The 25178-nt window shown below is 38.4% G+C and overlaps 3 protein-coding genes across 3 annotated transcripts; 1 reads left to right on the top strand and 2 right to left on the bottom strand.

Annotated features, from left to right (window-relative positions):
- Positions 1-37: 37 nt before the first annotated feature.
- lysmd1 (LysM, putative peptidoglycan-binding, domain containing 1) lies at positions 38-2744 on the bottom strand. Its single transcript, XM_085423692.1, has 3 exons — positions 2192-2744; positions 1457-1764; positions 38-800 (listed from the first exon to the last, which is right to left on the bottom strand). Exons 1-3 carry the CDS (start codon positions 2420-2422, stop codon positions 626-628), a joined length of 714 nt encoding a protein of 237 aa, XP_085279818.1. The 5' UTR covers positions 2423-2744; the 3' UTR covers positions 38-625.
- Positions 2745-2983: 239 nt separating this feature from the next.
- Positions 2984-7470, top strand: scnm1 (sodium channel modifier 1). Its single transcript, XM_085423691.1, has 8 exons — positions 2984-3175; positions 3353-3423; positions 3515-3603; positions 5379-5473; positions 5810-5910; positions 6001-6125; positions 6212-6332; positions 6467-7470. The coding sequence occupies exons 1-8, from the start codon at positions 3125-3127 to the stop codon at positions 6576-6578; spliced, it is 765 nt and encodes a 254-aa protein (XP_085279817.1). The 5' UTR covers positions 2984-3124; the 3' UTR covers positions 6579-7470.
- A 2776-nt stretch (positions 7471-10246) lies between these two features.
- Positions 10247-24855, bottom strand: tmod4 (tropomodulin 4 (muscle)). The gene is made up of 10 exons (XM_085423689.1): positions 24735-24855; positions 18537-18713; positions 17676-17832; positions 17033-17152; positions 12950-13042; positions 12665-12795; positions 12291-12398; positions 11670-11813; positions 10811-10955; positions 10247-10686 (listed from the first exon to the last, which is right to left on the bottom strand). Exons 2-10 carry the CDS (start codon positions 18636-18638, stop codon positions 10664-10666), a joined length of 1023 nt encoding a protein of 340 aa, XP_085279815.1. The 5' UTR covers positions 18639-18713; positions 24735-24855; the 3' UTR covers positions 10247-10663.
- Positions 24856-25178: the final 323 nt, after the last annotated feature.

Here is a 25178-nt window from a genome sequence, read left to right as displayed (position 1 = left end):
ATTTGTTAGCAGTAATGTGAACAAATGTCATTTAACATGGGATAAAAATATGTATTTTAAAACAAACAATACAAAATTGAAAAGACATTAGAAATATAACCTTAACAATACAATCATTGCTATCAAATATTCTAAAGCCTACAACATTTTTTCTTGCATTTTCAGCATTAATAGAAAAACCATCATTCTAACCAGTTCATTGTCATCATCATTATTACAGTAAACACGACTTGTGTTTTAGATTCCATTTCCTAACGTTACAAGTCTGAAAATATGAGGCAGTTACACACAAACCCTTTTTGTGTTGACCATATGATCATCTGACTATAAATATGATTGATTTTTAATTCTTCAAATTTCAAGTTTCCAACTTCCCAGATGTGAATAGTCATATGAAGCTTTTCACAACCTACAGCATGTCTCACCAAATAAATAACAAGTCTACAATTGTGCAATATAAATTTTTAAATGGAAGTGTGAAAACACTTTTATACTTTAAGCAGCAGCGGGATCACCGGGGATTCCTTTTCATTCCTTTATCCGTAACGCTCCATTATTCTGGAGATCAAACAGCGCATCACGGCTCCCTGGGAAAGCTCCATTAACGTTCTGAGTGACAGACATGTCACAGTTCAAAGATCTCATCTTCCTTGTCTCTCAGTTTCCTGGTCAGTTTGGTGACAGTGAGCGGTACTGTCCCCTGTACTGCCATCCTGGAAGATGAAATGACACTCTGTGACCTCGTAAGCAGCCGGCAATCTGATGTCCTGTTGTTGCAAGTTGCTTCTAGTGCAGCAAACCTGGCAAATAAAATAAATATATAACAGAGCAAGTCGTTCAGAGTGTACTGACTTTAGGCTAAATTGATTGGTATTCTTAAAAAAAAAATATCGCTGTTGCACTGGTACTATCACCAGGCCATTAGAAACTGCATTTAAAGCAGCTATTAAGCATTGGGAATCTTTTGAACAGCCACATTGTGAGTGGCTGATGAAATATTAAGAAGGCCAGAAAGGTGGATGACTATACTTGACATGACAATCTAGGCTAATCTGACTATCAGATACTATCCATGCATATCTATGCTTAGCATCAAAATGCATTATATTTGACCATGACCTCAACATTACTTACACATCAGTGAAGGTACAATATTTGCAAATTACACTGCCACTGACCATTTCTCATGCAGTAATATGTTCCAATATTAACCTGGAGGAAAAAATGTTAATCTGAGTAACATAATATTTCCACTGAACTGTGTTTAGGAATACGAATGGCATGAGTATAATGGCCCAGGGATTATGACTAAAAACATATGCATAAGCAGGACCAACTGATCTAACTATTAGTGACTTAAATACGAAGAGAGTAAGTCTCTGTAATGCTACAAATGACCCTGACTGGACAACAACTGTGCAAAGAAAAGAGCAACCAGCGACAGGCACAGTTATACCTTTTCTCTGCTTCCTGGCATCCTTTGACTGCAGCCTGCTTGGACTGGCTTATCAAGTCATCCAACCTTTTCAAAAAATCCCCTGGAGTGAGATCTTTTCTGTCTTCTTGCTTTTTCTCAGAGGAACTCCCTATGTGTCCATTGTGAAGTGAAGCAGAGTTACCACTGCCTTTGTTGCCATCCTCCTCCGCCACATCCAACCCATTACTGCAGTCATCCAGGTCTGATATCACAGGGATTGTCAAAGACTTCTTCAGGAATATTGAGTCATTGGTGTAAAGCCTGTTTGCTCTTTTGATTTGCTCCATCTGAAAGAGAAGATGTCCTTGTGAACCTTTTGTTAATTAGTATTAGACTTGGCTAAATCAAGTCTCACTTTTACCGAGATCAGTAGGCAGACAGGAAACCAAATAAATACATGCCATTTTAAGGCAAACACTTTTTCATAGTATGCCCTAACAGCTGAATAAACAACTTAATTATGTAGTTGAACGTTTTGTTGAACCACTGAGATAACCTACCTCAATAAATATGAAAATAAAACAACGACTATAAGAAAAGTGAATATTCACCCACATTTACATTTCAGTATTGGCAAATCAAGTATTCAGTTAGAAGACATCATATCGCAACAAGTAAATTTCAATATAAGCTTAATATGAACTGTTAAAGGCGCAAAAAATGAATACTTGAACTAATTCAGTCTCAGAGTCAAATCAACACAGTCATACTCACAGACACTCCATACTTCAGCGCCAGGCCTTGCAGTGTCTCTCCCGGCTGAATTATATGTTCAATGCGTCTCTGGTGCACCGGGGACAGCGGAGATCGGATCAAACTGCCGTAAGATCTTGTGCGGTTCCCTCGGAGTAGGCCGTCCCCTCCGGCTGGTAGTGGAGCTCGCTCCCCTGACATTGTCGTAAAACACTTATATTGTTCTTTTTTCGTGTGGTGGTAAACAACCATGTGGGCCTAAAATGCGCTTACCAGCGAACTTCACTGCTGATAACATCTTTACAATAATGGCTTCCGCTTTAGCCCATAACTATCAAACTAGCAGCTTAGTTAGCCTGCTAGCTAAGGCTATCAACTTAATTAATGTCGTCGCGCGTTATTTTTCCAAGCGTTCAATATTTTCTCCAAATGACAGCCGTTTAAACTCTATAGAAAATTTCTTGGATTACAAATATAACGTACCTTATCTGTCAAATACACACCTAAAAGTCGCTGAAAAACTTGTTTTCAAAACTCTTGCAGTCAGCTGTCTACAACCATATGTTGCCATGGCTGCCGTGTTCACTGACTAGTCCGATGATTCGCCACAACGTGTTGCATTAAAGACTGTAAGGGAAAATTGTGCGTTTTATATTAAGTTGACAGAGTTTGGGTTTTTTTTTCGCAAATTTAGTAAATATGAACTATAGCCACAAATCGAGCTTTCAAATGACTATGCGGACTTTATGTTATAAAAACAAGCAGATATCGTTGTAGTTCCGATAGCCGAAACAATTATCCACCTCAAAGCTGAGCACATAGGGGGGGGAGTTGTCTATATTTCCCATCTTCCGTTTGTCCATGAATGCAGCATTGCTATTAGCTTATATATTATAGCCAAGAAGCTATACGCTGCTATTCAGATTAGTTTTTAGATTGTCGATCATAACAGTTATGTCTTTTAAAAGAGAAGGTGATGATAAAAGCCAGCTGAATCTCCTTAAGGTATGGATCAATTTGCAGCATTTTATGTTGGCTTAATAACAGAGACTTCAGCTAAGAGCACACATGCGGCTAGTGTTAGCATCTTTAAGCTAACAACATATTGTAGTTATTTCTTTGGAGAATAAAATAAGTAGTAATACTTACATACTATCTAACGTTATCCACTTCGTTTTACAGAAACGTCGTGTGGCAGACCTTTTGTCTAATTTTATTCCAGAAGATGAGGCTGCTCTTATGAAAAACGGAAGGTGAAGTGAACTTCAAAACATTGATATGTTTGGGAAAGAAAAACTTGTGTAGCTAATGGCATTAAATGTAATTTATCCCTTTATCTTATAGGTACACTTGCCTTGTGTGTTCCTACCGTCCTGTGTTTGATACAGTCGACATGTTGGCAGTCCACAGAAAAGGAAAGAGGCATCTAGACGGTGAGCACCTTGAACCTGTAAAGTTATTTAAAGCAATTTGGGGACCCAGGGGACCTGAAGTTTCGCTCCCAGTCTTATTAAGAAGCACTGTATCAAGGGTTAGCCATCTGCACAGCATTTCTATCCCTTGTCTTTCGCCCTATTAATTGAGACAGTGCCCCATATTTTAAATGGCTCTGCATTTCAAAGTCAATGCTGCAGGAGGGGCACTTGTATGAGGTCGTGCTATCATCTGAGGTGCTGTGAAGTGCAGGTTAATATGCCATCCTTGCTACATATGCTACACAAAATCAGAGGAATACAGATACATAAACTATGCATATTTAATACAATCTGCTCAAAAATAAAATACAACACTGAAGACTGAAAAGCTACTTGTGAGAGGGAGAAGCTACATAACTAACTGAGGATCAAAGAAAGATAAGATAAGATAACCTTTATTAGTCCCACACGTGGGAAATTTGTTTTGTCACAGCAGGAAGTGGACAGTGCAAAAGTTATGACGCAAAAATTAGAATACAATAAGAATAAATACAGTACACAGCTGTACAGAATAGAATAAAATAATATACTATATACAGTAGAATAAAATAGAATAAAAATATACAATAAGATAAAAATAGAATACGAATGCTATATACAACTGAGTAAAAATACAACGATGCCAGAAAAGATTATTGTACTTAGTGTTATTGCACATGTGTGGATGTGTGTGTTTGTTCAGTTAAAGTCTTTGTTGTGGAGTCTGACAGCAGTGGGGAGGAAAGACCTGCGAAATCTCTCCGTCCCACACCGTGGGTGCCGCAGTCTCCCACTGAAGGAGCTGTGCTGGTCAGTAGTTGTGTCCTCAGTAAAATGCCAATGTAGTCATCAGGCAAAACAACAGTCAAAACAAGACCTGTATTGTAATTTGATGCAGCAGTTGAGAACCCAACAGAGTAAATGAATACACTCAATAAAACTCAAAAGCAGCAGCCAGGGGGGAATTTTGTATTGGATTTGTAGATATTCAAGTCAAGATAATCAAGATAACAAAGAGTTGAAATATTGGAAAGTTCAGTAGTTTTTGGATTGCGTCATTGGTAAGCTGTTTTTGTGTGTCTTTTCTAATGCTGCGTCACAGAGAGTAGTTTTTCTTTTCAAATTATCTGGATTTGATATCCCCTCATTATTTGGAAGAATTAAAAACCCAAACAATTATACATTGTCGCACTTTTTTACGCTAAAACTGTATATTTACAAGTACATAGGGATAAGTAAAAATTCCATGCTTTTGAATTTATGTTAGTTTTTCCATCACTTTAAATGGCTGTCAAACAAATTGTACTCTTTAAGTATCAGAGTCTTGTACAACTATCTAATTTTTCTTCACCTCATTTTTTTTTTTTTTTTAAATATCCAACTTTTCTCATTCGGAAAAGCAAAACTCTGTCTGTTGTCTCTTACACAAACAGTCAAAGACAAGCATGTGTACCCTGGAGGTTTTCTTTATTTTCTGATGAAAAAATGCCGGAAAGTGTATTTTGAATAAGGGTATCACCGTATAACATGTATGTTAGATAAATTACAGCATATAAAAAATGTTGTTTTTACCTACATTTCAATACGAGTTTAATTTCTACAGTATGAAGGTAAAGTTTTGCATGTCTTCATGATATCTACCAAACTTGCTGTACTTCAAAGGGAAACGAGTATGACTTTTTTTTTTTTCAGGTTTGGTTCATTTTACATTGACTTTTTAGTAAACCCAATTGTTTGTTGTGTGTTCTACTCAGGGCTAAAAGCATTTTATGGCAAGAAAGCACGGCTGAAGACTGAAATAACAAAACGGCAACATGAAAACTATGTCCAGGCTGAAGAAAAAAGGCAGGTCAGTAACTGTTAATCATGCGTTCTCTGTCAAGGTTACAAGTCTCTCATAGCCAACAGAAAAAAGCTGTGTTTAACAAAGCAACAACAGATGAGAACCAGCTGGGTCATTCTGCCAGCAGACGGTCAATGAATCATCACAGGAAAAACATCACAAGCTCGACAGATGTAATCTTTCATTACTGCATGACATTGTTATTCCATGCTGTCTCCTGTTAAATTACTTATGTGGTGCCCGTGTGACTACCATATGACCCTAACAAATTACACCTTACTAAACAATTCAGTGTAGTTGTGTAATGGTGGAAAATATGAGCTACTCTTGTTGTGATTTCAGGAGCCCTCCAGTTCAGCCCCATTACTAGCACAAACACGGAAGCTCACCCATCATGCTTTGCTGAAAACGGTACCATATAACAGCTGCCATAGAAAAACCAGGTGAGTGATTACTTGGTATGAGAGTTGTTGTCTGTATTTAAAGCCATACAATAAAAAACACAATTTAAATTATTTGTCATTCTTTTTAAGTACAAAATCTGAAAAAGTGACAGCAAGCACCAGCTCAAACCCCAGTGACAACATGACATCTGCATGCTGGGAGTCTGGCATTTCAGTGAACACGTCACAAAGCAACTCTACTGTCTGTTCAACAGGTAAGATCTGCTAGAGAAAATGTTTTATTGTCAGCTTTTATTTTGAGCAAACCTCGGTCATGATTTTGCTTCAACTCCTTTTGTAGCCAATAACGAGCCACATCCATCAAAAGATACTGCCGAATGTCAGGCTGCAGAGAGACAGGAGGCTGAACCCATTACCGCTCAGAGGAAGAGGGAGCTGGAGCACTATCTCAAACTGAAAAGGTGCCTAAATGTTGTGGGACTTTCACTTTCTAATGTTCTACATTTTCACTACTTTTATCACATCTGCATGTAGGTCACTATTAGATTTTCAGTGCATTTCATCTATTTTTTTTGTTGTTGTTGTTTTATCATAGTGACGGGTGGCTGCAAGACCACAGCGGCAAGTGGGTTAAAGACGAGAATGTCGAGTTTGATTCAGATGAGGAAGAGCCGCTCACGCTTGCCCCAGCGCCTGCAAATAAATGAGAGCACCAGAATGGTGTGGACACACAGATAAAACCTGTACCACAGTGGTACGTTCACGAGGCACAGTGCTGCATAAAACAGACAGCTCAATGTGAAAACAAAAATTTAACAGATTTATTCTGTTCATCAGCCTTTTTATGTTTTGTTTTTTTTTGTTGTTTTTTTGTTTGTTTGTTTGTTTGTTTTTTAAAGCTACTGAGTGTTCAGCGTCGAACTATTTCTTCCATCCAGGATGTGATCAATAGAGGTTGCTACAGAGTCAGTCTTTATTCAAGTGACAACTTTTCATATCCAGTTATATTTTATGCTTAAGGCTGAACCTTTGTTGGCTTATCATAGTCCACCCTGAAAAGCATTGAGTTGCAGGAAAGTGACAAGAATTAACCAATGGTCTCTGAATTTGAGTACTTATATTCTCTAACAGCTTACTTATCAGGGAGGAAATCCCTCTACACCCATAAAGAGTCCTGAATGGAAGAGTCTGAAATTGTTTACACCTGTGACAGAGACAAACCACTCAGTTACCGGCACTTTTCCTTAAAATGTTCTGTGAATATTTTTTGTTACATTAAAATCCAACACCGCTCCTCCAATCTGTTGAAAAGATTTGTGTAATGTGACCTCTGCTTGTGACCCTCCCCCCGACAGGTTGTGCTTCTTCATGCGGGAAGAGCAAGTTTGTCCCAAAGATGTGTTAAGATTTGGCTCTTTTGTCTGCTGCATGTTTGATTCCCTACTTGCACAAGCAGATTAAGGTAACATCAGAATTCTGGGAAAGGTGATTTTGGAAATATTCATATTCAATACGACTGACCAAACTCTTCATGTTATTAAGAAGTTGGAAAATACTCAAATTGGCATTTGCCTGATTATCTGGCAGAAATTCAGAACATTTTTAAAATCTGTATAGAATTTATACATTAAAACATCTGCCTTAGCTTTAAAGACATAAAGATTAAGACTGAAAAAGTCATCCTGGACTGTTGAACAACTTTCTTCTTTTGTGGTGGATCACTCACAAAACATTGTCCCAACATATGTGATAGCTCTGTTTTTTAAAACTTGTTATTGTGATGTAGTTGGGGGTTTGTGTTCATTAAATGAAATTAGTTTTATAAGAAAATCATTCTCATTCTTGATCACCAGGATGTTCTTTTGCCAAAACATCCCGCCTGAACATGAAACATCTTAGAAGTCTGGAAAGACTGGATAAACTGTGCCATCCTCAGTGACATTAGCCTTACATCTTTTTCATGGCTCCTCTAGAATGAAAGAAGCAGGTTTAAAAGCTCGGGCAACAATTTTCAGCTGAACTTCTGACCTTTATAATTATTGTGACTATTTTCATTACCCTTTTCTTGTTCATCGTGTCCTTTCCATTTGAGTTCAGTGAGCTCTGTCTGATACGATCAATTCTCAGCCAGCTTTCCTATAAATCAGCAGCAGATTGGCTGTATTGGTGCTAATCTGTGCGTTCGTTTAAAGCTCCTCTCAGCACAGTTGGTATAAATTGGATAACATCAGGGTCAGTGGAAGGGGGCAAAGGGACTTAACATGGGTTAGTTTCTGATGACATGGCTAATATGTTTCAGAAGCTCACTCACTTCATTAGTTTGGAGTTAAGAGCGTCACCACGGTCTTAAAACGTCTTTGTAGGGATTTGGAAGTATGTTAGAGCGTTTTAAGACAAATTCAAATCTGATATTTCAGTATTACTGTTTACGAAACAGTAGAAGCATAAATACAATGTGGTGAATACATTTGTGACAGGGTTACAGTCCAAAAATACATCCGTGTTTTACTGGAAACTAAGAAGTGGAAGAGAAACTCTCAGAATAGATGTGGTAAGGCAACACTGACTTGAAAGTTTTACACAAAGCCAAATGTCAGTGAAGCTTGCAGTTTTAAAATGTGACCTTTGAGAAATCTAAAAAGCATATGTGGTCTTGTCAAACTTGACATTAGGTGAGAAGTCTTTCAAGAAATGGATTAATGAAACGAGAGGTGGAAGGCAGGGATGCAAGCAATGCTGTGAAAATCCTGAGAGGTTAGCAGCTGTTTCTGCTCATAAATTTCTGTGGGTGCATTAGGGTGCAACCCTCTTAAAGTTAGTTCTTATATTTGGAACAAGGTAACTCAAGCTCAGTGGGCTAGGATCCGTTTCACATTTGCGTTGGGCCGGGTGGGATGTAAAAATAACTCAGGTGCCTGGAGGAAGTCTAAAGATCAGAAGAAACTGTAAGCGATTAAAGGGCTGTGATTTATTAAATCAAGGGTTTTTTTGAGGGGGGGGGGGGGGGTACCTAAAATGCTGAATGTGTTAGTTTTAGGAAATAATTTCATATAATATTTACCACAGAAAATGAGATTATGATTATAACAGTTCCGATTATGTATAGTGCTGTGAAAAACTATTTGCACCCCTTCTGATTTCTTAAATGTTTCAGATCATCAAGTAAATTTTAATATTAGACGAAGATAACCTGTAGAATGCAGTTTTTAAAAATCATTTCATTTATTAAGGGGAAAAGAGTTATCCAAACCTACTTGCCCCCTAAACCTTATAACTGGTTGTGCCACCCATGACGGCAAAAACTGCAACCAAGCTTTTGTAAGGAATTTTGAATTGAAGGGATGAAGAATTTTGGTCTGCTGTTCTTTGCAGAATAGTTTTCATGCAGTCACACTGGAGAGTTTTCCTGCATGAACCTGTTTAACGACTCAGTTTTGCCGCCTAAGTGGGCTTGATGCTTCAGGTCATGAAATGATGGCCGGACATTCTGATATTCTGATTCACGGTTCCATCAGTTACCGATCCTGAAGCACTAAAGTGCAAGCCCCAAACCATCACACTGCCACCACCAGGTTTGACTGTTGGTTTGCTGTTGTTTTTTTATGAAATGCTGTTAGCTTTGTGCCAGATTTACCCCACTCAAGCCTTCCAGAAAGTTCAGCTTTGTCTCATCAGTCCCCCAACATTTTCACCAAAGTCTTGGAGATCATCAAGATGTTTTTTGGGGGGAAATATGAGATGAGCCTTTGTGTTCTTTTTGGTCAGCTGTGATTTCTCTCTTTGGAACTCTCCAATGGATACCATTTTTGCCCACTCTCTTTGTTATTGTTCAATCATAAGGGAGGCTTTTGGTTCTTTAGATGTTATGCTGGGTTCCTTCGTGACCTCCAGGATGAGTTCTTGATGTCCTCTTGGAGTCATTTTGGTAGGTTGGCAATTTCTGGTACGGTTCACCATTGTTCTAAGTTTGGTCCATTTGGGGATAATGGCTCTCACCGTGGTTCGTTGGAGTCCCAAAGCCTTCCCATATAGATGTCAAGGACTTTGTTTTTCTTCTGTTCTTGAGTCTAAATCTTTTAGCCGACTTCACTTTGTCAGTCAGGTTTTATTTAAGTAATTTCTTGATTCAGGTTTACAAGATGGCAATTATTTGATGGACACAATTTTGAAAAGAAAATGCTGTCACTTTTGTAAATAGCAGTTTATCCAGTATCAGTGGCTCAAATACAGATTACTCACAACCTGTAGATAGTCTGCTTAAATGTGCCAAAGTATGATTTTTTTTTTCTTGGTGCATTTAAAACAATATTTGTTGAGTATAATATTTATGTGTGCAATAAGAATTAGAAACAATAAAATTAAACTTACCAAACAATTACAAAAAATAATCGAATATATATTTTTATTTAAAGTATTTACAGATTTTTTCCCCCCTCTCCCACATATGATATAGCACCACATTGAGTTAGTGAATGAAAATAGTTAACTATTTGTTTGGGTTGATGTTGGTGACGCATAAACTAAAAGCACAAAAAAGACACTTCAGGTTGTGCTTGTGATCTCTACATGCCTTTATGAGAAATTCAGCAACCTACAAAACTCTTGCTGCAGTAAATGAAATGAATGGTTGAACATGGATGTTAGACATGGTTTCCCCCAGGCACAGTGACCAGAATTAATTTGGAAGAATTCATTCAGCTCTGCTGCACCACAGTGAGCTGGCACAAGAGTCATCCGTTTTTGCAGGCTTCGAGGGGCTAATGGTTGCTCTTCTGCTCACTCCTTGTCGTGTTCATCTTAATCTTTGCTGACGAACTATGTAAAAGAGAGAAGATGCCGATTTCATATTCTGTTGCACAATCCAATAACACTTTAAATGATTCCTTGTATTATACATGAATATTTCAAGACTATCTGACCATGGATTCAGGTTTCTTACTCATGTCATTGTTTCGTGTGATGGCCATGGCGGCTCTGGCTCGGGGACCCTGCTGGGTGAAGTGGTAGCCAAATCTCAGGATACTGGAGTTGTTCTCCAACATGGAGGCAATCTCCATCTCAACCGAGTCTCCAAGTTTTTGTCGCTATATGATACATGAAAGGATAACACAATCAAGCACTGAGTCCTTTTTTCCATTGTGAATTAAATTTGAAAGCAGTAAGAAAAGCATGTCATTGGGTATGAGTATTAACTCAGTTATTTCATACTTGGACAATAAAAATTAGGATGTCTTGTTTTGGTTGCTGTGCATAAGTCTTTTTTTATATGTTACCATGAAAATGGGAAATGCATGCATTGATGGAAATGGCAAAGTCTGCACAGTTCTAATGAGCTTGAAAATTAATAGTTGGTGTTACCACCATTTTTCTTCTTTTAGGCAGACTTATAATTTTTTTTTTAAATAGTCTTCAGGAACAGTTCTCCAGGCTTCTTGAAGGACATTTAAAGCTTCTCTGCCAAGACGATCCCACACTGCTTCAGTAATGTTCAGGTCCAGCCTCTGGGGAGGTCATTCCATGTTTCATTGTGTTTTTCAATTTAATTTCTTTCTTTTTTTTTAGATTACACTGCACATCATACTGAAATATGCCAAGTCTTCGGTTAATAGCTCTTTTGGAATCACTTTGTTGGTACAAAATTACAATTTAATGTCTGTAAAACTGTAGATGTTGGCATTGTTTTGCACACAAATGGTACGTTTGTGTGCCAGGCTTAAATTATTCTACAGGTGAGTATCAAAGTGGCTTGCAAATTATCAGCTGTAGATGCACAGCATGTCCAATAATTTGTTTCTAACCTGGTTGTCAATCTTGAGCTCCATCAGTGTGGCGTTATTAGCCATTGCTTTGATGATCGCCATCATGCCGTCTGCAGTGATGAAGTTAGACTCGATGTTAAGACTCTGTAAGCTGGTGTTCTCCTGCAGCATCTCAGCGCATGCCTAGAAACACAGACAGAAACGCACATTGAAACTATATTTTTCTTCCACATTTTAAAAGCTCTTAAGGACTTAAAAATATTTTTTATAGTCAGGTGGCAGACACATTCGGATATAAACTATAGTTTACCACAGTGCATCTGAAGAGCAGGTGACAAAGAAAAGGAGATCTTTATAGAATCTGAAGGAAAACTTCAGTCATTGCAATTAATCTCTTTTTATGTGAAACAATATTACACAGTAGAGGTACAACAGTACCTTAAGTTGATATTTTACACTACAAATAAATATCCTCTAATACCCTCAATCAAGAGTCATTCAGTAAACAAACAGATCTGTAGCTAGAACGAGATATAAACTGTAAGACATTTCTAAGATTTTTATATCAAAGAAATAAATACCATAAAAATTGATTTAAACTTTGAGGAAATTTGCTGTCATTGGCAAGCAGTTGATAATTACAGTGGGTAATTTACTCACATATGCCACAGGGTCGTTGCTTCGGGTTGCAGCGATGCTCAGAAACTCCACGTGAGAGTTTCCTTTCATCGCTTCAAAGATCTCTTTTAGTGTTGGGATGGGAATGTCCTGCAAGGAAAATACGGAGATGTTCAGTTCGCAAACAAGGAATACTTGATAAGCTTGCAGATCCGGGTTTTGCAGCCAAGGATCAGTATAGCATATGACATGAGCTGGTTCACTGAAACGATTGTGTAATATTTGTTGTCATATGGGAAATTAATCTTGTTTGGGCGTTTAAGGACTCTGAGTCCAGCTTCAAGCTCCCTTTGACAAACATTTTTTTTTTATCTGTGCATAATTTTTTCATAATTGTGACGTTCCAATGAGCTGACCTTGATGTTGTTAAGGTTGACTTCAGTCAGACTGCTATCATTGTTGTGAATTCTCTCCAGGGTTTCCTCCACATTGGTGGGGTTTGGAGGTTCTTCAGGGAAGACCTTGAAAGGATCTGGTTTCACAACGCCTGAAGGAGATAAATGATCACAACTTTGGCTACAGTGTAAACGGTACACAATAAAACATACAGTACTGTCACATGTCTGTCTGCATTTCATTTTAACGTCTGTCTGTGTGAGTATAAGCAATAGCTCATAAATGTCTTTGGCTTTCAGACATACTGTTGATGCCCTCGGTGTTGGCGATGGTGCCTGTGGTGCCCAGAGCATCGTAGTACTGCTTGTTACTCATCAGCGTGTACATTCCAAGGATAGCTGTAAATACAGGAAAACAATCACCATGAATACATTCAGATAAAAATATCTATACTATTTGAATAAAATCAGAGAGTTGTGCCCCTGTTATACTTATTTTTTTTTAGCTAGTTTTAATGGTGTGTCCTGTGTCCCTGTACTGATATACCAAAGGCAAGTTTGTTAATATTGCTTTGCTAGGAAAAAATGTTTCTGTGGCGAGGACAAAACCTAAAGTGCCACAGTTAGTTTTTCCTTTTCCTTCATCTCCTGTGTGTGTCTATGTGTGTGTGCACAGGTGTTTGATGAGATAAGGAAACTGTTGTCTGAGTTCAGTGGGGACTTCTAATCTTACACTTTCGAGGGGCCCCCAAGGAAGTAAAGATACCTTGCACAATACACAACTTTCAGGGTCAATCTGCGGGCCTCTAGAATTCTTAGTGTTATTATAGCTGACATTGAGACAGTGTTAATTTGTGACAACACAAAGTTAAAAGAAGAAAAGACTCTGTTTAGGGGCACCTAAAGTATTTGTCAGGTCAAACTAATCCTAAAAATACATCAATAGCAAGTATTTAGAAAAGGTGAAGGAAGTACTGCTTTTCTTAAGTAACACTAACTATATCTTTGCATCATTCCTGTTGCATTAAGTTGAAGTTATAGTTCAGTGTTCACTGGCTTTTTTGTTTTCCTGTTTTTAGGTTTGTTATGGAGGTTGCCAGTGGTCACAATCAGCAATACGCTGACCCATGTCTGTCAGCTGTTTGATGTGGTAGTGCAGGACGGGCGTATCGCATTTAGATTTTCTTAAACAGCTGACACCTCAGCAAAACAAAAACAATAACACTGCAGGACAATAAAACCAAGACATTCACGTGATGCACAATAATTGTGTTCAGCGTTAGATGTTAAAAATAATTATTTATACCTTTTTTGTTTTACAGTAACTGCTAACATATGCTAAAATTGTGATGTAAAAAGATATTCTCCTGCTTTTACATGTTATACCTCTAAGCTTAACTGTATAGCAATATGAGCTGATCATAAATGCTATAAAGACCATTTCAAAATACAAAGTATACCTGTCATATTAGAGTAGTAATGTCAAAGTAGCATTTACTGCTGAAATGTAGCAAAGAGGAACCCAAACTGGAAATAATAAAATATTAAATAAGAACCTCACAATCTGCATATTAGTGCAGGAGTTAGTATTGTGTTATTTTATTGTGTTTAATATGCACTGTAATATTATAGTATCATAATATTCACGGTAGTTTTAGTAGTTTGAAGATTAGGTGACAATATACTGTGATAATTTTTTTCCCAATTTCTGCAGTTTATCATTGGATAAAATTACTGTTGTCTTCATTATTATATTCATGTGAACTAGAAAAAAAATAGAACTCACGCAAAAAAATAGAACTTACACTTATATAAAATATTTACTAATGAATACCTTCTACAGCTGTTGAATCGGGGCTTCTTTTTCTATTGCTGTTACTCTTTACAACCAGGAGGAGGCAGACTTCAAGTTGTTTTGTGTTTTTTTTTGCTCTTGTCGAAACCTGCCAGGTCCAAAGTCTCTGACAAACCAACTGCTGTGACAGCAACACCTCCCTGCATAGCACCTTCCCACCAACCTCCTCATTCAACGTCGGAGTATTTCTAACCATGGGAAGGTCCTTGTGTGTGTGTGTGTGTGTGTGTGTGTGTGTGTGTGTGTGTGTGTGTGTGTGTGTGTGTGTGTGTGTGTGTGTGTGTGTGTGTGTGTGTCGGTTAAGGGGAGTATTTGCCATGGACACCCATGCCATCCTAAAGTGGCTAAATACACTAACAGCAACCTAAAAAAAAATTAATGCTGGAATTCTTTTAAATAAACTGAGATAAATCTAAATAAATCAAGACAAGATCAATTTAAACCAATTCAAATAAACTGCTATTGTCTTATATAAATCAAAATCCTTAAGTGATTTGTTGGACATGCCAGCCAGGCTATTCACTCCCTTCAGTCTGTTTACCAGAAAGCCCCAACAATAGACTGACAGAGGCTAACCGAGGTTTAATCCCCATCTGGACTCTATCCAAGCTTAAAACGGCGGTCTCTCTGTCAGACTCATGGTGCTGGACAAACATGTTCCCCTACTATGCCTTTCCGGATGCCTGCCTGCCTGTTTGGCACATCAGGGGAGTCTAACCGCCTGTTCAGGGTTTCACACTCAATAAAGCATGTTTTATGCTTCAGTTTGACTTTGCCTAAAATACCATCCGGCATTTAGGATTAATGGTGTGTAGAGGATTTTAGAAAATCTAAGGTTTTCCGTTTTCATTTTTTCTGCATTTGTAAAATAGCTCCCCCAAATAGGTCTTGTCCAATTACTGATGAGCAACGTAACTCACTGAGGAAGGCTGTAAGGGTTTTGATTTCTCTCTAACATTTAAGAAACCCAGAAAGGGCATTGCACAGGATACTGTTAACTTTGACAAAGCTGCAGTTGTCATACTGTCACTACATTTTCTTTAGTTTGGCTGTTTACCATTACTACTAACCTAAGATGCATTAGTACATTAAAAAATGTCAAAATCACCTCTTAAATGATTTTATTATTCAAGAACAAAGCAATCCAACAAGTGTGAACTTTTTTTTTAATTTCAAGTTTCTGGAAACATGGAAAACTGAGGCTTTATCTGCAAACACAGTATGTTTTAAACAGATACAATATCTTTGCCTCCACCATCCCCATGTCCACTCCACCCTTCCTTCGGTGGCCTGGAGCCAGACCTATTTATTTTTGTGTTGCTGAGCGTGGGGAATTGGACCCCGTCACATGTTTGGCCATGTCATTAACCGAGCTGTCTCAGTGTTGAGGGAAACAATATAAAGCTAGCAGTAGAAAGAGAATGGATCTGTATAATAGAACTATGTGGGTCAAAGCCGCTGTGATGAAAACACTGAGGTCACAGTATGCTGTGCATGTCATTGTTGGTTAATAAGCACCGACTGATGGGAAATTGCATGAGGACAAACAGATGACATCACACATAAAAAAGATGTAATTACAGACATTTTTACATGTCATAGGTGAGTCGGGGTCTTGGTGTTATGAATGCCGGCTCATTAGTACGGCTTACTGGGACAGAACCGTTGCTAATATTCGCATTTAACACTTTATTTTACCCATTTCATCCCTCACAAAAGTACAAGAGGGCAATGGCTCTGGTTTCAAAAAGATGTTTGGTTATGTAGAAGTCTATGAGAAAATGACCCTCCAGCTCCTTTGCCTGTGATCTCAGTAAACATTTCCCTAACAAGTTTACGGTCTCGGTCTCTAGTTCCAAATCTTATCAAATAAAAACAATGTTCATTTTATAAATTAATGGTCCTCATTACAGTTGGAATGAATGATAAAGCAACGTATGCTTTACTTCACAAGTTGCTGAGCATGCACTGTTCCTTGATTTCTCAGTCAGATCTGTTCACTGGAAACGATGAGCAGATCTGACTGAGAAATCTGTCTCCTATTGTATGTATGTGATTCATGAAGGCAACACTGGTTCCCCTCATTACAGTATTAGGGAGAGAACAAACTAAAGGACTATTCCTTAAATATGAGATTGCTGTTATGTTTTGTCTTTTGTGCATCCTGGGATAAACTGCCACCCTGTCCAGTATGCACCCAACCTCTCCAACTTCCCTGCAAGCCTCCACTGGATAAGGGGATGGATGGATGGATACATAGTTTTTTTTTTCTAAGAACTTGTGGTCAGAGTAGTAGTTGCAGTTCCCTTTTACCTGTGATTACCTGTAGGATCGTTAGATGTTTAGCTCCTGAAATACAGACTAAATATAGATTTTGGAATTATCTGCAGCCTGATAAAGCCTGTCATAAAAGCGCCCTGTTTACTAAGTTGCACTTGTAAAAAACCAATGTGTATATAGTATATATACTACATAAGTATAGTGCTGCCAAACAATTAGTAGTAATAGTAAACAGTAGCAATAGTAAATCTTACCTGCAATATCGCACATCTCTGCATCAGTGGCATTTTTCAAGGCCTCCTCTAGCTCTGGTTCCAGGATCACCTGCTCATGCAGGGGGATCTCTGGTGCTTTCTTGGCCACAAAAGGCTTTCCTAGATACAGAAAGAAAAAGATGATAAATAAGAAGACAAAAGCAGGCAAAAGGGTAGCAAAGGCCAAAAAAGGTAGTTAAAAAAAACTACAAAATATCTGATGTTTGTTTATATATATATTTCTTAATGAAGTTATCTATCTAATAATTTCACTTCTCATGAAAGCTTTATTTGTATGATTTTTCCCAAAACATATCACAAATGGAGCTTTAATAAACTCAGGTTTCACTTAATCCTACACGGTGCTTTCTCAGCTCTTTTTTGTGCTCATTTATCTTCACAATTTCAGTGGTGAATCCCAAGAACATCTGCTTTTCGCATCACTAGTTTCCATTTATTGCAAATTCCATTGTTGATATTAGTGACTAACTATTCCCAATTGAAAGGGGAGATATTGAAAGTGCTTAGATAGATTTTTACTGTATGTTCAAACTTTAGCCTGAAAACAAAATTAAATGACTTGCTGCATATTATGTAACAGGACACCTACATAAATCCTCAGACAAAGAATCTGCTTTCCCACCTTTCTTTTCACCGGTGAAGGGCACCAGGTCCTCCCTGTCCTCGTGCTCCATGGCCTGCTTCTCCAGGTGCTTCATCAGGGCGTCACGGTCAAATGGCCCCGTCGGGGTCTTCTTTGTCTGATCTCGTTGCCTAAAGCCAGCCGGCAGCATGGCATTCTGGGAGAACATCGGATCATATTATGTTGATGGGAAAATAAGACTAAATTAGTAGAAAGTTTTAGGTATATCAAATGATCTGAACAGAGAAGCAGCAGAATTTATTACCCAAAAGATAGCTGAGAAGGTTCCTTGTTGTCTTCCCTCCTTGTTATCTTACTTTCCTTCTAAGAATTATATAAAACGTCTAGACTCACTCTTCTTGCAGGTAATGTTCTACCCTGCACTGAAAGTGCATCAAATGAACATTTTCTGCAAATGGATGCTATTTTTTTTTTTTTTACATCTAATGTGAAAAGTGAGAGACCCATTAAAAAAATTTTCTTTTATGAAAGAAGTCACTAAAATGAAATGTAATTTGTAACCCATGCACTTTCTGCATTGTAGAACCATGTTATTTTATCTTTATAATTGGGTAATGTTTGATATGGCAACACTACAGTTTACTGACTGAGAGGTATGCTTTAAAACTTCATCATTTGCTTTTACTCTCCTACTAGTAAAAAATTTACAAGTAACAAAGGGTACAAAAAATGTAGTTCTTGCTTTAGATGTCACATACTTCCCACATGTCTGATGGTTAACAAGCTACTCCTGATGTCGGGTAGATTTTCGGCACAAAGGTAAGACTTGTGAATGTCAGGAACCAGCTATTAAAGCCCCATGACACTGGAAAAGCAGGTTTTAGGTCAAATCATCCATACCTCAGGGTCCATCTCCTGCAGCTCATACTCCAGCTGATCCAGCTCCGCGGCACTAAGGCCTTTGAGGATGGCATCCTCATCAATGTCCCTGGGGTCTGACATGGTTCCTGAGGCTGTGACTCACATATACACACACACACTCATACACACTGCTGCGCACCCCTGGGTAAGAGGGCACTGCCAGTAAAAAAGGGGGGAAAAGAAGAGAGGACAATCAATCTTTATACTCTTTTATCTAAAATCTTTTTTCTGTCATACCTTGGCTTCTTTTACTGTGTCCTATTTCCAACCCTCTTTTACTTATCTTGTGCTGTCACTTATTATGTTAGAAACTCTTACAATAATATCAGTTTCATTGTAAAAAGCTTAGCTTTGACTGTTAATCATGCAAGACAAAGGAGTGACTGAGTACTGTTTTAGCATTACTATAGCCTACATTAAACATGTTGCAGTGTAAACACAGGCTTTTGAAATCCTCAGCCAGATGCTAACAGAGGATGTTACAGCTCATGGTCAGAAAGCTTAATCCGCAGATCTACTGACTATATAAGTAAATGATAAACCACCCAGCTCTTATTTTATCTGGGATCCTCTTGGAAACCTGTCAAGGACCACAAGGGGTCCCCTTCTTTGTATTTTGTCAACCACTGTCCTTGGCAAGTAGCATCATGATCTCCTATCAGCTGCCCTATCCAGAGTGCTTCAATAATGCTATTATGATAATAATAGATGCGCTTCCAATAATACATCTGCAATACTCAGGAAAGCAGTGTCTGTGGAAATATGCTACAGCAGCCCCCAGATCACATTCTTGCATAGTCTTTATTTTCACCTTAAAGCAAACTGCAGCAGAAGAGCCCACTGATGCTTTGCAGTTTTAACAGAAGAGAGTCAGTGACACGAAGAAGTGTAAGCAACGAAAGACTGAGAGCGAGAATGAGGTCTTTGTAACTTTAAACCCTCAGCTTACCACACAGTGACTAAGAATAGTCAAATGGAGAGAAGAGAGGAGTGGAAAGTGCAATCCCTTATTTATCATTGACAGACACTCGCTGATACAGTTGTGGACCCACCCGAAACATATCTGCACCCAGGGATGAAAACTCAGTGACACAGTTATGCTTTTGACACATTAAAACGTTGCAGTTAATTCACACCAGCCTCAAATAACAAAGAGTGTGGTCTACATACAACACCACAGGGCTCCCCAAACATGAAAATACCACAGTGACAGAACATGTATACATCTGGGTCAAAGTATGAGTAATGCAGCTATCAGGTTAAAGGGCCAGTGTTTTCATTTTTACTCCAAATTTTTTCCCAACTTGGTAACAGAGCGAAAACCATTGCAGATCAGGTCATACAATATTGTATCTTGCAGGCAGTCTGCTAGCGTGATGTCAGAAACCACTCACATCTATAACTCCGAGTGTTTTATAGCAGGCAGTTCTTTTGCATGACAACATAATCACGTGCTCAAGGATGGATTAGGACAGCATAATTCAGAGTAACTTTCCACTATCCAAAGTGATCTGAAAAGTGTACTTTTCCAGCACTCAAATAACTCTATTGTGGTTGCGGGGTTTTGTGTTTCAGGGAGCCCTTGCTCTTTATTTTCATTTATACTGAAACAAAGTTTGTCGAAACACATTCAAGATGGTCCAAATTAGTGACTGCATATGTGCAGCAGATGTCAAGTTTCTCATTTCCATTTTTAAATGAATTGAAAATAAAAGCTGTGTATCAAGATATAAATTATTTATAACAATGGTTTACAACATACAAATGAGCCACATCCCCTTTTAGGATTTTCACTTGTTTTCTTGATCATTGTTTTTTCAAAACAAAAGCACAAACACATGAAAAAGCTGAAACATTTAACACACAAAATTTCTGATATGAAAAGTTGAATAAGGACATCGGCCTGAGGTGGAAAGGCACACCTTGTGTTTGTTTGTAAGGCCCTGTGAGTTTGTTGTGTCACCAGAGTTTCTCTAGAAAATCAGTAAAAAATAATGTCGTGATACAACACAACCAAATGAGTTGGTTTCCCTGACGACGCCATGGGAACTTGGTTACCATGGAAATAGAACTGAACTGCACTGTTCTGCATTATTCCAGAAGCTCTAAATAACTTTGCGATTAATGGGCATTCTATTCTATTCTATTCTATTCTATTCTATTCTATTCTAATCTGTTCTATTCCATTCTATTCTATTCTACTCTATTCTATTCTATTCTATTCTGTTCTGTTCTGTTCTATTCTATTCTATTCTATTCTTCATAAAACGTCTGAGACTGAAAGCTTGTTTGTGTTCTTAGAGTCACCGATCAGGTTACATTTTATTAGAAAGGGCAGACAGACACACACAAACACACAAATACGCATACACATACAGGACAAAACAATGACATACATCAATTTCACAGACCTAACCTAACCAAAAGCCATGTTTCTACCCATAAAATTTCAAATCTTTATTGTGGGGATTTCTTTTCATGCCCACAGTAAAGTCTAGTCCCCACACATAATGTGACTGTGTAATACTGAGTACTGTGTATACACATATGTGTGAAAACTCTGAATTCAGAGTTTTTTAAACAAAATATAGGCCATTAAATTATATTGTACCCCACAAAATAACATGTACTAAAGTATATCTTTATTTTCATCAACACTGCGTGCCTCTAATGTGTAAAGCCAGGGACGCAAACACTGGATCGCATAAACCAGTGTTGAGGAAGATAGAGGAGATTTAAAAGATGCAGCTTACAGGTCAAGGTGAGGCATCAATCTACTTAGACTCACTTTTTACCACGGATGAAAGGTTTTACCAGTCTCTTGACAGTAAAGCTCCCCCAGCTCTTTAAAGTAGACTCATAGCTATAAAAAAAACCCCACTAAATATCAGTCAGCTACAGAGTCATTCATCTTTTGCTGGACCATCATGTCACAGATGCAGACAAAAATGCTTTAATGTGACTTCAGATCAATAAAAGTCATTACAGTGAACTCCTTTTTTAAAATGCCTTTTTTTTCACAGAACACTATCTGGTAATCTGTCAAATCAAATCAATAAATTGGTAAATTTAAAGATGCATTGTGGGGCTTTTTTCTATGATCAAAAGAAAACTAATGATGTAATCTGCAATGCCTGATAAATGTCATTTTTTACCTATTCATATATATTTATGTTAGTCTGACTCATGCATTTGAAGCAGACAGTGTAATAAATCCAAAACATTGTGACATGAAAAAAAATGAGGCTAACTAGATCATTCATTTTTCCCTTTTTTTAAAGTGGTTTCTGGCCAACCTCAGCTCATGTGATTTGCCTGCTGTCAAGCCTTTGAGCCTTACTTATTGATGAGCTAAATACATGGCTGTTCTGACCAGCTGAGAGTGAGGGCTCAGACAACTGGATACCAACAGCCTGCCAGCGCCGAAGAACATATTTTCTTAACTTATAGAGGCTTGAAGGGTCACATAATCACAAAGGGAAGATAGATTAGGGGGAAAATGACAAATCAGAAAGCTAACCTTCAAAGTATCAAAAGGCAAAACTACCACTGAGACATGAAAACTACAAAACAGAGTCAAAACTTTACAATTTTGAGGGAATTGCTTGCTGTCAGCTTTGGTAGACTATAGAAAATAGCACTCTGGTAAACTAACAGTCTGATCAAATGATGTGTTTTGACACATTCCAGGAAGCCCCTGTCCACATTGGAAACAGATGGTGTATTTGTGCATGTGCATCTGTCTCCAGCAGTCCCAGCAGGGTTTCTGCATGATAGAAAGCAAAGTGGGTGTGGAGCAGTGCAACGACCGTCACCTGCCGCTGCCAGCTGGCTCTGGACCGTTCTTTTTCCAGTTAAAATCTCAACCACGTCCTGCACCTGCAGCTGCTCTAGTTATAGGAGTCGTGATCTCAGCTAAGCCTGGCTATAAATGTACAGCTACATGTTATTGATGTTTCATTGAAATACAGTTTTGTTTTTAACCTTTAGTGAGATCACAAAAGTCCAATGGGTCATATTTTTTCTGTTTTGATCTGAAAAAGTTTTTTTTTTTCAAATTCAGATAAATTTGATTCTTTGTTTCAGATAAGACTGTGTCATTTTACGTAAACCTTAAACCGTCTCTTGAGATAAGTACTGCTTTTGTAAGCAGCATTCAATCCAGGTCCCTTTTAACCCATTGCTTTGACTCATTTGTATAAACTGTTTTGCATCAAGTAATTCTACCTCCTAAAAATTAAAACTAGAAACTAAATGTTATTTTAGCTGTAAATCAAAGACTGTCGCTATTGACGTATCCCCCACTCTCCTTTGATTAGATCACACCTATGCAGGCCAACTTCATATAACTTGCTCAAAGGGAGCAAAAGTCCAGTCAGTCAGAATAACTGAGCTCACAGGGCAAATTTCAGCTAAGACTGATAAGCACACGGAGTTTTCCTCAACAGGAACAGACGCCTGGTCTCCACTCCCCTTGATGACTGCACCTATTAAACCAGTGTTAAGCCAGTGTTACAGTTTCTGCATCTACAACTATGCCCACTTGGGTCCAAGTGACATAAATTTGTTTTGATCACACAAACTTGTTTTAGCAGACACTACACTACACTGTGCACTGCTCAGGCACAATGTAGTGTCTCCAGGCATATGCCAAGAAGGCCTGAAAAAAGTGGAATAAGAACAACTGCTCATCCATGGTGTCTGCAGCTGTCAGTGTGTGTGTCTGCAACAGTTAAAATCCTGCCCTTACAAACCTTCCATCTCAAGCCATCTATTGAGTTTCTACAAGCATTTTCACAACTATGTTGTCTACAGCAGCTCCAGTATTGAGAGATTTCAATGCTTGAACTTCTGTGAAGTTATTTGAAGAAAAAAATGGGTGCAGCTTCATTTTGGAGCAACGATTGTTAGAGGTCTGAAGGATAGAAGCACTTATTGTGAATGCATTAAAACCATGACTCACTATAAGGTAACTTTTATCATCGTATAACTTTTATCATATTTAATTTAAATGCAAGGAGTTCTAATGAATACATGTCAAAGTACTGCATTTAAGCAGGCAGCAGGGATGAGTTACAGTGCATTTTACAAGTAAAAGACCATTACAAGCGTCTAGATTTCATAGTGACAAAGGTTACGCACTCATAAATGCTCCAAGATGATTTACACTCTGCTTCTGTGTCAGTGCATTATCTTTCCTGGAACATAAATAAACTTTAAAGGGATTCCAAATACTGTACTGCACTGTTTCCCTTGCTCTTTTGGTAGATCCAATTTTCTGTAACGTTAGCAGAAAAAGTTTTTTTTTCTTTTTGCTCGTGAGCAGGCTAAGGCCTCGTTCTGCCACCGAGAGCTCAGAAGATTTGTCACCAACAGCGAGCCATCTTCTCCACGTCTTACCGACCAAGTGTAACATTCCAAATCACCCTTCAGCTTAATTTTAGCTTCACAAGTCAGCTACTTACAGCTGTGTGAATCCTCCCCAGCTTGGGTTGCTCCGTGAGACCAAGTCAGAGCACCATTTTGAGCACCCTAAGAACCACTTTGCTGGGGGGTTCCATTGAAGAAATTCATTTTTAAGACATACTGTGGCTTTCACTAACATTGTACCTGAGCCAAAAAACCCAAAAGGTCCCATCTACATAAAATGAAAGGTCCCTGCTTTTAATATAATTACACCATTCAATCCCAAAAAGACAATCTGACCTGGTGATAATAGTAAAACATCAGGCACTAATGGATGTTAAATGGAGAGGACGAGCAGGCCACGTGTAAACTTTAGCCTTTTCTGGTTTCCAAACTTTGCAGACTCCTGAGACAACATCTCCAAATCCCCGGTGACAAATTACTTACACAGTGATGGGCAGCCTACAAATACCATACTGATAGATTCATTTAAGTGAATGTCTTTTAGATGCTATATCTGGGAGAAAACCCCCCAAAAAACTCATTTCTGATTTATAGTTAAATCAACCACAAAAGCACAGAACTTTACAGAAACACCATATTTTTGGACAATACCATTTGTCTAGCACCTTTCTCCTATTTTACAAACACCTCATAGTGACACAACAGAGTGTGGATGAAGGAAAGCCCCACAAAGAGGCAAAGAGATGCCATTAAAACATGCCAGTAAAAACTCACTGAAACAGACACAGAGAGCAGCCTCACACCTACCTTCACAGAAGTGCAGTGCTGAAGCCCCTGGGCAAGGCAGAGCCTGCTGTCAGAGAAACTTGTTTCTCTTTTTTCCCTCCTCTCACTCTCTCGACCCCCTATTTCTCTCCCCACCCCCCACCCCTCTCTCCTGTGTGTCAAGCTTCAGGGCTGCTATGCTGAGACCGGCATACTGACAGCACTTTGAGAAGTCAGCATTTTATTATTTTGGCTGTGTGACGGAGATGGTAGAGAGTCGTGTAGAAAGGGGGGCGAGAGAGAGAAAGAGAGAGACTGAAGTGGGGAATCAACCACATTCATCCTTCAATTAAAACTTAGCGGCGGGCAGAAGGAGGATGGCTGACATCTAGTGGTCAGAGCTGAGATGTACATCAAAACGGTAAAACTTCAAACCTTTTTTATTTCAGTAGGTGTTTTGGTTTTGTTTGATTATATTTTATTGTT

Source organism: Rhamphochromis longiceps, linkage group LG11 (assembly GCF_057381845.1).
Source record: "Rhamphochromis longiceps isolate RC_006_pf linkage group LG11, R_longiceps_female_GT1.1, whole genome shotgun sequence".
Taxonomy (NCBI): Eukaryota; Metazoa; Chordata; class Actinopteri; order Cichliformes; family Cichlidae; genus Rhamphochromis; species Rhamphochromis longiceps.
Note: the sequence above shows the minus strand (reverse complement) of the source record. Positions and strands in the feature narration are given on the sequence as shown.